We start from the raw sequence: 12,600 nt of genomic DNA, 5'->3' as shown, positions 1-12,600 counted from the left end.
TGTATCTTGGGTCTGGTGTAAGACTTGTAGCCCCTATTCCCGTCTTCTCGCACCCAATGCATCCTTAAATGTTCCATTAACAGCCGGGGTTGACACTCCTATTACCCCTGCCCTCCAGTGACACTTTACCTGTCACGGGTGGGGGTGGACGTGGTGGATGTGGTGGTGGTGGACGTGGTGGTGGTGGTGGATACAAAAAATGGCGAGTAGATAGAACACGAAACAGGTTTAACGGGGTGTTCCCTTCTTATAGCGCATGTGAATGTTCCTTATCACCCCGTTTTTAATAAACAGGGGGACCATGGGGAGATTAATTGATTAATCACGCATGATGATCACGTGCGATTAATTGAATAATCATGTACGATGATCGCGTGCGGAAGCTGGTGCTGTTCGAGTCACGGCGTTGGCTTACCAATGTGTGATTCTGGGCAAATTAGTTAATCTCCCATGCCTTCTAAAAGGCAATGTGTTCCTGTGTGAAGGTGCTCTTGTGTAATGTAACTGGGTGTCTTGTAAAGGTCTCTACTACTCTTGAGTTCAGTTTGAGCTGTATGAATTTGCAAAACAAACAGACAGCAGACCTTGTAGAGCAAGAGCCTATTATATCCGTTTATGTAGCGCACGCACAGCAATGAGGGCTCTGTACAGCCCAGTACTGCACACTACACAACAAACAAATATCCGTTCATGTAGCGCACGCACAGCAATGAGGGCTCTGTACAGCCCAGTACTGCATTTAAAATTTAAAGCGCATTAAAGCGCAATGCTCCGTTAATAAAAAAAAATACGTCCTGCCTGCAGTGAGAGTGGCTCACAAAGAAAAGAAACAAGCCACGGCATCGCTGTGGTTGATGTTTGGGAGGTGGGAGGGGTGTTCTGTGCAGAAAGGCATTACGGCGCTCTAGTAAATAAATAAAACAAGTGGCGTACGCGAAAGTGAAAGCGACCGCGTTTGGAGCTGAAAGTGCACGCTGTGCTTGATAAGCCATGACGAGGGAGGAAAGCCGTGCTTGCTCCCGTGGACCCTAGGCCAGGGCAGAGAGAAGGCGGGACATGCCCCCGCCTTTGGCCAATTGTGTGCTGTCTTTCTTAGAAAGACGCATGCAGAGGCCAATAGCGGGTGAAGAAAACAAAAGCACACGCACGAGCGTGTGTTCCAAAGTTTAAAGGCCTTACTAAATGTCTCGCAGCGCATGCGCGCCGGCTCCGGCGAGACCTAACAAGGCGTTTTATTTATGCTTTACTGTTTACTTATTTTGAAATGTCTGTATAGTTCATTAACAGTTATTCACATTTATTTGTGTGTTGAAAGTAAACAGCATCCTACAAGCTGTCCTTTCACACCAGCAAGATTGTCACATAATTCACTATACAATATTCTCACATTTTGCAGTAAGAGTAAGGAAAGTAAACACTGGTCTCTATGTTTAAGAATAAGCAGCAATTTGTCTGAAGACTAGACTGATATTTGATCTCTGTCTTTGAACGCACAGCATAAATGGCAGAAACAAAATTTAAAGTCGTTCTTAATGCTTGTTCAAATTTGGAAATCCAGCATGTTTTTTGGGGAGGTGCTCCAGCACCCCACACCCCTACTTCCATTGCCTAAGCACATGAAATATGCATAGTTACAGGTCTGCCAGCCTCTAAAATATTTTTAGGATTAGGAAAGGGGGGCTGGAGGGGAGGCAATTCCAGGAGAGGGGGCACATCCTTAACAGCCATGGTGGAGGTGGAGCCAAAGAGCGGGGTGCCGCTTGGAGCATGGTACTCTTGCCCTAAAGGCCCCTGATGGGTGTCAGTGTTCAGAACCTCGACTCAAGCTAGAAACCGGATCTGTGAAGGATTTTGCAACTCACTTTTTCTTCTCATGTGATACCGCTTGTCACAGGGGGACCATGTGAAGAGAACGGATATTGTGCGACTCACAGAAGCCTCAAATTATGGATGAGGTTCTGAGGCAGGAAGGGAGGGAAGGAGGGAGGGAGTGTGGGTTGATTGGAGTATTTTTTGGATGTTGAGAAAGAACATTCCTGCTCCACCTGAAGTTTTAGTTATGGATAGTCAAAGAATCTGTGTGCTTGCTGCAATAACGGAACTCGCACTGCATGTGCATAGCCATATACTCATGTGGCACTGACGTAAGCTTATGTTATCGGACCACTCAGCTCTCATACTCCGTCTCTACAGTCTGACTGACTGACTGACCAACTCACTCAACATGCCTAAAGTCTGTCAATCGAGAGGACTTAGTTTTCTAGCAGTGGTAGCGGTCCACCAGTGATTTGAAGTTTCCCGCACACCTCTTATGCCATCCCTGCCTGATCAAGTGAGCTTTCACCTTCTTAACCTCTGTCGCTTATTTTTCGTACACTAGTGAGCGCCCTTTTGCACCACGTGGAGTGCCACTGACCTGCAGCACCTCACAGAGGCACACAAAGAGGGACAGCACTCAGTGGTCTCAAACACACACTGTTAGAGATCAGCCCATTACCACCAATTACTTAAAATACCTTATCCTTGACACAGGAGCTTGTGGAAAAAGGATGACATTAGTACACACTCAAATGTTTGACAGTTTTCTTGCTGCACAGAAGGTCTTTACCAGTTTAAGTGTGCTTTCTAACTGGATTCTATCAATGTTGACCGATAACAAAAAAAAAGTATCTGAAAACATGGCAGCATGAGATCAGTATACATACCTAGGTTTTGCATGTTTTGGATATTTACTTATGTTTTATATGTTACATGTCTGTATGGAATTTAAAGTGGTTCATATATGGGGCGTGGTTTGTACATATTTTTCGTGACAACAGAATGATTATTGTTGGTCATTGAGTTATTTTATGTTTTTCGTCCAGTTTTTTTTTTTTTTAGCAAGGGAGGATTTTTAAGTTCATGGTGGCGATAGAGAACTGTGGTGAGGAATACTTATCTGCCACATATTGAAAGGAAAATGAAAGCATTCTCATTTTAATGGAAGCATATGGGTGGAAATGGCTTCAGCGTAGATGTAGTAGGCAAGGCCAGAGGAGGCATGTGTTTAAAAAATAAACTCCTTCTCTTCAGTTGCGCTTATACCCCGCACTATAGTGCACAACAATCAGCTGATGTACTGTTTCCCAGAGCAATTTGTGAAGCTAAAATATTAGGGATTGGAGTAACAGATATGTCAAGTACCCCCTCTTAAAGGGATCTGCTGAATTGCATCCTAGTAAGAGTTTTGTTAAATCATCTCTTAATATGGTGATTTGCTGAGGCACCGCCTTTTTGAGAAGTCTACTAAAGCACTTTTTTGTCTGGTGCAACTTGCTGAATCACCTATTCCTACGATGGTCTGTTGAGGCCCCTCTCCCTAGGATGGCCTGTAGAGGATCCTCTCCCTAGGACGACCTGTAGAGGATCCTCTCCCTAGGACGACCTGTAGAGGATCCTCTCCCTAGGATGGTCTTCTGAGGATCCTCTTTCTAGGATGGCCTTGTGGAAACTGTATTTTTTATCTTGACACTCGCTCAGCCATTTTGTACTCTGTGGAAAAGTATGTCTGTTACCTTGCCATTCGCTCCGCCATTTTGCGCTTCACCCACCCTTCATCACGGACCTTCTCTCAATCACAAATGCTCTGTGGCTTCCCTTCTTGATTCACCTCTGCACTGCCCTGATTCTGACCTGATCTACCGCCACCTGCCTGAACTCATGCTAAACCAGTCGAGCAGGACTGTCCGTGCCCTTGTTTGCCACAATCTGACTAAACTCTTGCTAACCCCAGTTGAACAGGACTGTTTGCCCGCGCTTACTATCCTCACCCTGCCCTTCGCCCTGCAGGGCTTGACAGCTACCATCTGCTAGCTTATCAGATTGACCTCTGCTTGTTTTGTAATTATGGGTTTCACCTATGCCGTGCAGGGACCCAACAGTGACCATCTGCTAGCTTATCAGATTGACCCCTGCTTATTTTGTAATTATGGGTTTCACCTATGCCCAGCAGGGGCCCAACAGTGACCATCTGCTAACTTATCAGATTAACCTCTGTTTGTATAATTATGGTGTTCATTGTTTTACTGTACACGTCTCCCTTTGTATAATTATGGTGTTCATCGTTTAATGTACACATCCCCCTTTGCATAATCATGGTGTTCTTTCTTTACTGTACACGCAGGGGGTGGGGATGAAGGGTATATAAGACGTGGAACCAAAGAGCTTGGCAGATTGCCTCCTCAGACAAGCTGCGGGTGTCTGTTGCCGATGCTCTCTCTCCATCTCATGAGATTGTAATAAATATCCTTTCTCTCGGCGCTCCAGTGTTGGTCTCAGTTTGTATCCCGGACCCGTGGACGAAGGGTGGACCCTGCACCTTTGGGTGGTCTTCCAAGGAGACCCCCAAATACACAGCCTGCTGAGGATCCTCTTCCTAGGATGGCCTGCTGAGGATCCTCCTACAAGGATGGTCTGCTGAGGATCCTCCTACTAGTATGGTCTGCTGAGGATCCTCTTACTAGGTTGGTCTGCTGAGGATCCTCTTACTAGGATGGTCTGCTGAGGATCCTCTTACTAGGATGGTCTTCTTAGGCTCGTCCCAAGAGAGTGGTAGGCCAATTCACTACGTTTTAGGGTGATCTGCTGCAGCCCATACTCCTTGAATGGTCTACTGAGGCACCTCTTCATCAAGTGGTCTACTGAAGAGCCACCTCACTTAGTAATGTTCGGGGCGCCATATTATAGAGTGATCTGCTGAGGTCGCTCCTCCTCCTATGCACGCTTTTGCAAGCTAGATCCTTCTTAAAATATAAGACATAAGGAGGCTCTAGGTGAATGTTTCTAAATTGAGATCTGTAGGTTAAGGCATTTATCAGTCTGTGAAGGACACCACAAGAGCTTTCAGGAAAGCGGATTTTCCTGCTTATTTATGGCACATTGTGAACACAGAAGTGCATGTCACTTTGAGTGTGTGGGAACAATCTTTTGTTCAGGTTGCTGAACAGGAACATTGTGACTGGTTCTGTGTTACAAGAATCCCCCTTTCGAAGAGTGTTGGGGATAAGACTTATTCCACAAAATGAGTTCGGTAGACACAGGGCATTTTCTTAAATGCCTACCTGACTGACAGCCATTTGTTTCAATCAGTGGTCGAAGTGGGGGGAAAAAGTTGGGGAACAGTGGGAGGAGAATCAGAGGGCGGGAATAACCCGTGGATTGGGTCAGTGGGCTGAGTCAGAGGTGTGGCAAAAAGGGCGAAATATCCCAATTTTTAGTATTGGTTTCCCATTTCACTAACCGGTTACAGCTTATTACGTTAATTTAACCAATGGATACACATGTTTAAGGTTTAATGTTAAGAGTTATTGACATTAAAATACATTCACAAAGTGGGATAAGTAACCAATCACAGAATGTCCCAAATATCCTTAAAAGTGGAATCGCAAGCCATTTCTCTCAGAGCCATAGAGTTTCTGTCATCAGCACTTCTCTTTATTTCTACAAGAGCAGTTCTAACATGAATGGCAAAATATCCTAGTTTGCAAATGTTTTCCACATAATTATGACTCTGCCATATTTGCTACACAATACATCTGCTGCATAATCTGACGATTTTAACTAGTAAATTGTTTATAGCTCAAACGGATCAAAAGTTCCTAAAAAATGTGACTTGTGCTGCTGTGAAGTGGAGGGCCCTTTGCAAAGGCTGACTGGTCACATTTCTCACTGCTGCAGTTGTATGTTCCACTTGTACTTATATAAGAAAAAATCTTTGCGGAGACTATTATTTTGACATTTTTACAAATGCTAACAAAGTATCAGAAAATTTACAGCACCACTAATACCAGTGTAGGGTATCAGAGCACTTTACAGCACACATATTAAAGAAGAGACAATCAATCATACATGTGTAAATCACTGTATAGGAAATGTTACAGAAGACAAAGGAATACAAGTTGTAGGAGTCACATGACAACCATACTACTAGGCAGCATAGCTTAATAGTGATTGGTCTGGAGAAACACAAACTCAGAATTTAAAATGTAATACCATGGTTGGGGGTTCTCTTTAATAATCAGAATTGATTTCTACCAAATGACCCCTTTTCTGCAACATTAGGATAATCAAAGACTGGGAAAAAACCATAACGCTCTAATTTATACCTTGCAGTTTGCATGCAGCTCTTACATGAGAGTTAAGAGTTCCCTGTCTTATGTCAGGAATTTAACTTATTAACTGCAAGTTGCAATAGGGTCTCTCTGACAAAAGCAGTAACCTACTGACCTATTTACATTATGTGCACTTTGTGATCTGCATGGTACATTTTCTTAGCAGCAGGCAAATTAACCCTCTGCGCTTCCTTTCCATGAGTCAAAGCGTCCACTAGACAAAACACCATCTCTCTCTACTAAGAAAATTAATCACTAGAGTTATCATTACATTTTTATTGTTGCCGAAAATTGTTGGAGGCCAGGAAGGAGGCAGCAAGTGCTTTTAAAACCATATTATACTAGCAAACAAGCCGACCCCAATAGAAGTCAGAGCCAGCCGCGGTCCATGCAGGTAACAGCGGTGGGGCAGAGGGGCCGGGTAAGAGGGGATTTCAAAGGACGATGCAGAGGGAAAATTAATTATTTATTTAATTTTGCCTCTGCATCGTCCCTTGAAATCCCCCCTTACCTGGCTCCTCTGCCCCACCGCTGTTACCTGCATGGACCGCGGCTGGTCCACGGCTGTTCAGCGCCTGGTGTGGTCGCACTGCCCTAGAGCCACCCTGCTCAAGGGTCCTGTGACCTCAGTGACAGTGTCACTGTTGCTCTAAGGTGTGCTGCTTCATAGGCCTGCCTGCAAGACTGGAGGTGAAGTTCAAGGTTAACCCACACTTGCCACTGCTATGGTCCACATGCTAGTGCTAAGGCACCAGGGCTTTTAAGATCTTGCGGGGCCTTCTAAGGTCTATGGGAATGTGCTCCCTCAAGAGAGTGGTCTGGGGGACTGGTCATGAAAGCTGAACCTGGTTCCCCAGTTCCAAATTTAGCAGCTCAGACCATAGTGTCACATCCTCTGCCCCACTGAACACCATACTGCCTCACTGAGAGAAACTTGCACTGCACTGACCCGCTATAATCACCTGGATGTGACTCAATGCAAAGTCACACTAGTCAAGAGTAACATGCTGCCTAAAAAAAATTAACAACATCCTAGATAAAGCAAACACTCATAGGGAATGCAAGATTAAGTAAAGCATGTGAAATGTAAGCAGGTACAACATGGTTACCTTTTTGTTGTGACACTCATTATTCAGAAATTAGTGAGTGCTTTTGCCTGAAAAGTGAAGGCCATGACTACAGGGCCAAGAAGGGACCCGTTTCAATTCCCATTGCTTATATCCTTTCAAAACATAAGCAGTATGGTTTAAAAGGACCACATTTGTGAATACAGAGCCGCTGTATGCATTTTGTTTTCCAATTCACCCATCAAGTAGGTATTTCAGTGCCTCCAGGAATAGCGGGAAAGCAATGATGTTCAAGGAGCGACGAGAAAACAGAAGTGATGCTTCACTGGCAAGCACTCCAAAGTGCCGCTAATGTGTTTAGGTGTGAATAAATCAGTCTGGCCACCTTGCAACCACTCTGTCTTGCTTTAGTTAGTTATATTTTATATTTGTAATGTTTTATTTCTCTCCACCCCGAGGCTGCACTTAGAAATTGAAAAATGTCAGAAAAAGACGACGTTTCCAGCAAAAGTGTTTTTCTTTTTTGGATCCATTTCACAGGGGAGCAAATAAACGAAAGGAGGAAAGAGAAGGTTGGGATTCTTGTTCATTAAAGTCAGCTCTGCAATGTACGTCATCTACTACCATTTTTGACATTACTGCTTTTTACATTGTGGTAATCAGCCAAGTTGGTTAAGGGTTCATCATGATAAAAGTGAGGAGCTCCAGCTCTGCGGGATCGTTCAGCATCGAGGGGAAGAAGTGCTTAGGTGAATGACACACCTGTGTTAACACATCCATAGCGATGTAATCCAGATATTACTAATAAGATTTGAAGGTCTTGCTTATAAAAAGATTGCTCAGTGTGTGTATCTGGAGTGTGCACATCTGCTTCACTACCCCTGGGTCAAAAGCTGGCATATTTTGAGGGTTGTTCAATAGCGACATTGCGGGGGAGTACATCAGTCATCGCATATAACGCAACCAGTCTCAAACATGCCCATACTGTGCGTTCAACAATGTGTATTCCTCTGTTGGACTGATGGTGCTTTTTCATCTGTGCAGTTTTCAATGGTAAAGTAGCAGCTAGTCTGCAAATCCTAATGGGATGGGTGGCTGCTATTGTGGAACCAGTGATGTGCAAACTGCGCCTGCAAAGCCAAGTAGTACACTTGAAAGTTAATTACCTGTTTCTTGAAGTCTCGGTTTCACTAAATGACTAGGAGCGAGACAGAAAGAGAGGGAAGAGGGAGAACAAAGAGGGGGTGGGGGGCAGCTACCAGTGCAGGAGAGCTGGGCACAAAGGAAAAGACAGAGTCCTTTTCCTTCTCTGCCCGTTCCAGCAGCTGAGCCTTAACTATCGGCCTTGGCGATTTCGGCCATCCGGAAGGCATGTTTAAGATAAGAAAGTAGGGGAACAGACTATGAAATTAAAGAAGTAGGGGCACGTCACGCCTAGCCGTTCCCGCCCACTTCGACCACTGGTTTCAATGCTGAAATGGGTTGTCTTGAATTCTGATGGACAATAAACAGCATAGTGGAGGTGTTCATATGCTTATTCACATTCCAGAAAAAGGCTCTTGTGCAATCAAAACAATGTGAACCAAGAATTACTCATGTAAATATAGTGTCTACTGCTCGGTTGTTGTGAAAAAAATTGGTTTGGGCACCTGTTGCACAAATGCAAAATAGCCCAAAATTCAAACTTACTTTGAGGTATGTAAGACATGGACATTAAGGAGAAAAGCAAATACAATACTACCTTCAACGTGAGGATCAACCACACCACACACACAAAGTTCTGGGGACCTACTGCTACGGTGGAGTTCCTGCGAGAAGCCGTGGGGGTGGAAGGCAGGGAATTGAGGGAGGAACTTGCATTGAACTCTTCGGAGCTGAGGTTGTCGGAGGCATCGCTGAGGCCACTGCTGATGGAGCTGCTCTCATCCCAGCTGGAACACAAGAAAAACAGCGAGATTAGTCTAAAGAAGCAGAAGTATCAAGCTGCTCAAATTCTAACTAGCAATGATATACAAAACCACCAGGGTTAGCCAAATTTGTTTTTTCACACATCGTAAATGGGTTTAGGAATCGGGAAAAGGGTTCTTATTTACCGCAATGCAAATTATGCAACTTATATATCTGTGGAATTCGATCACGTTTGTCCCTTACTGTGAATCTAATAATTTCTGTAATATTTTTGTTTTAGTTGTTCTCAAGCAGTTTATTTTGCGAATCATGTTTGTTTGTTATGTGCCATTTATGGCCGGCATATTTGTGGGGAGAACTTCGTGTGATTTACTATTTGTTAAGAAGCAAAATCTTTACCAAACTAGCCTTAATTTGCCAATAAGCACAATATAATTCCCAAGCTGTATAATCTATTAAACAAAAAAAATAGTAAACACAAATTTGAAATATGTGAAGTGCCAGGGGCATTGTACCAGGAGCTAGAACATTACCATATCATAAAGACCACCCCAAAGATACTCAAAAATGTATGATAAAGTTGAATATGCACCTCCTTCAAGAACACCGTCACTCGTGGAATATAAGTTTGCCTTTGGCCCTGTTCAGAGCTCTGCTGGCAAGGTTCACTCTATACAAATACTACATATATACATACGTATATTGACGTACACACATTCTGCATACATTTACGTTTAAATGTCTAACAGCAAGTGAAGCTTGTAAAATGATCACTTTCAAAAAGAAAAAGTTCATCCTAGTATTCTTAGCAGCTATTGTCCATGATGTACGTTTACTAAGTGAACGACCTAGTAAAAGAACTTAACTAGAACATAATAAACGAAGGGAATTAAGCTTAGTGAGCATAATGTCCATGAAAGATTTATTAAATAACACATTCCTGTTTTCAGAATGTTTTACAATTCAAGTAAATTAAACTTTCATTAAGATTGAAATTATATAAAACATTCCGATTAGATTTATCAAGACAAACGGTACCATTGGAAAGATAGTTTAATTGAAACCACCAGTTACAGGGTCTTAATCAGTGAAACACCCCTGGTGTAGTGGTTTAATAAATTAATCTGCCTCGGTGAAGGTTGTGTGATAGTTATTAAACCAAGCAAACATTATTCACAGTTAAGTGTCCCATATCATTCATGAAAGACAACTTCACCCAGTGGTGGACTTTTAGCCAAAAAAGCGCAGCATTCCGAGGCTTGTATCTTCAATTTTAGCATTATATAAGTATGGCTTGATAGTGCTGTTGGCTAAAAGCCAGGAATAATGAAGTGGTCATACACAGTATGGGGCCACTTGGCAGCTTTGCTGGCCAAGGATTTCATTAAGAAAAAAAACTCCTGACGGAGAGGTTTGCTGAGATGAGAGATTTAATGAGTGAACTGAGTACAGTGAAGGGAATAACCAATAAATACCCTATGGAGGTATTTAGGTGAGACAAGCCACTTGAAGGGAAAGTGAGACATCACCAGTGAAGGGATTCATTGGGTTAGACCCCCACTATGAATGGATTTATCAACTAATTCATGTGGTTGAGGGGTTTTAGTCAGTGAAACAGCTGTGATTGTGTGGTCTGGTGGCCACATGGCACATTTTCCAAGTAATACTTTAGCTACCCAACATAATTTTACACATAACAACCTAAAGCTATTGGCCAGTCCCTCTGAGTGCAACCTGATGATCCGAAGATAGTGTACGGACTCTGCAGCAGTCACTCTGGGCTCTGTTGTCAATTTACGACATCTTTCCAAAGGAGGCACACAATAATTGTTATAACATAATAGTCTATATGTTGGAGCCAATAAATCGGTACTCCACAGGTTACAAATGGTCCAACATGCAGCAGCCCGCCTAGTATTAGGCTGGTCCCGTAGATCATCAGCCTCTGCAGCATTGAATATGCTCCACTGGCTTCCAATTGCAAAGAGGATCCTTTTCAAGGTCCTTTTAATTACTTTTAGGGCCTTTCACCATCAAGGACCTAAATATCTACGGAATGGTTTCAGGCAATACAATCCGGCACGCTGTCTAAGGTCTGTGGGTCAAAATTTACTGGTCATCCCCAAATTCAAGCTAACAACCAAGGGTGGTAAATCCCTTTTTGTGTTAGGTGCTAAAGCTTGGAACAAACTTCCTCTTTTCCTGCGTTCCCTGTCGGATGAAATTCAATATAGGAAAGCATTAAAAACCTGGGTATTTTCTATGAATGAGGCAGCCTGCACAGCAATGGTCTAAATATGTAGTGTTTAGCGTGAAGTGCGTCTACTCCCCCCAACTCGTATATCTGAGTTGGGTGAGCGCCAAGATACTCCCTGGAGTGATAGTAGCGCTATAGAAATAGCTTTTACATTACATTACATTACATAATAGAATGTTTGTTCACAAAGAGAAGTGGGGGCTATGCCCCAATGTAGAGTATACACTTTAACTTCAGAGATTGGCTCTACATGAGCCAACTTCGCTCAAAAGTGAGCAGTACCTGCAATGCTCTATAATGGCTAATAGTCGACGTTGGAAATTGGAAACCTGGGGGCAGATTTACAAGCCCCCTGCGCCCCCAGTACGTCACTTTGTGACGCACTGGTGGCGTACTTTACTGCTCCATGTTTACAAGGACAGGAAAAGCCACCCTGCGTGGCTTTTCCTGTCCTTGTAAATATGGCCCCTTTACACGCAGCACTTTGTGTGAAAGGGGCGTTCCATGGGTGTTGCTGTGGGTGTATCCCCATGGAACAAGACACATTTCCAAATTTATGAGGAATCTTAAATCTGGAAAATGCATGTGAATGCTATGCCTCCCCAGGGGAGGCGTAACGAGGAGAAATGTTTCCATTTCTCCTCGTTTTTTCGCTTTCAATGCGTACTGCATTCTACATCACGCATTGAAAGAGGAAAATGCCTGTAGTGATTGTTTTTGTGCAGGAAGGGGCACCTTCCTTCACAAAAACAATCTTCCAATGACACCATGGTGCAAGTGTGCCTGCGCATGGCAGCTGTTTGTGCGCAGGGGAGAGCACAGGAATGCAACATATTATTGTAAATATGTTGCATTGCTGTGCTTTGGAAGTGCCACAGCTTGGGGCAGCCAAAGGGCTTGCGTTGCTGTGCTGTGGCACTTCCTCATAAATCTTCCCCCTGGATTCTAATCCCAGCTTCAACAAGTGACCAAAATGTAGCAGCTTCATTGTTATTTATATTTGCACAGCATAACAGCTGCCATTTCTGTGCCACTGCAGAGGCAACTCTGAATCACTTAATTGCTCACCAATCATTATAGATATGTGAAAGCACAACTCTAGATTGTAATTTTTCAAATAGGTGTCACCATCCCATTTCCCAGTATATACTGGTTTCGGCTAACTGGTCTCAAAAGGATCCCACATACCATAGAGTTCATGTTAGAGGTACTCCTGCAT

At 43.5% G+C, this 12,600-nt stretch overlaps 1 protein-coding gene across 15 annotated transcripts in view; it reads right to left on the bottom strand.

Moving 5' to 3' along the window:
- NAV1 (neuron navigator 1) overlaps positions 1-12,600 on the bottom strand; it is a 2,160,095-nt gene that overhangs the window by 230,064 nt on the left and 1,917,431 nt on the right. For all 15 annotated transcript variants that reach the window (XM_085644319.1, XM_085644290.1, XM_085644280.1 and 12 more), the window contains one exon: positions 9,009-9,147. In XM_085644319.1, the coding sequence (XP_085500445.1) occupies positions 9,009-9,147 (139 nt within the window). The remainder of the gene's footprint in view (positions 1-9,008; positions 9,148-12,600) is intronic.

Source organism: Triturus cristatus, chromosome 1_1 (genome assembly GCF_964204655.1).
Source record: "Triturus cristatus chromosome 1_1, aTriCri1.1, whole genome shotgun sequence".
NCBI classification, from domain to species: Eukaryota; Metazoa; Chordata; class Amphibia; order Caudata; family Salamandridae; genus Triturus; species Triturus cristatus.
Note: the sequence above shows the minus strand (reverse complement) of the source record. Positions and strands in the feature narration are given on the sequence as shown.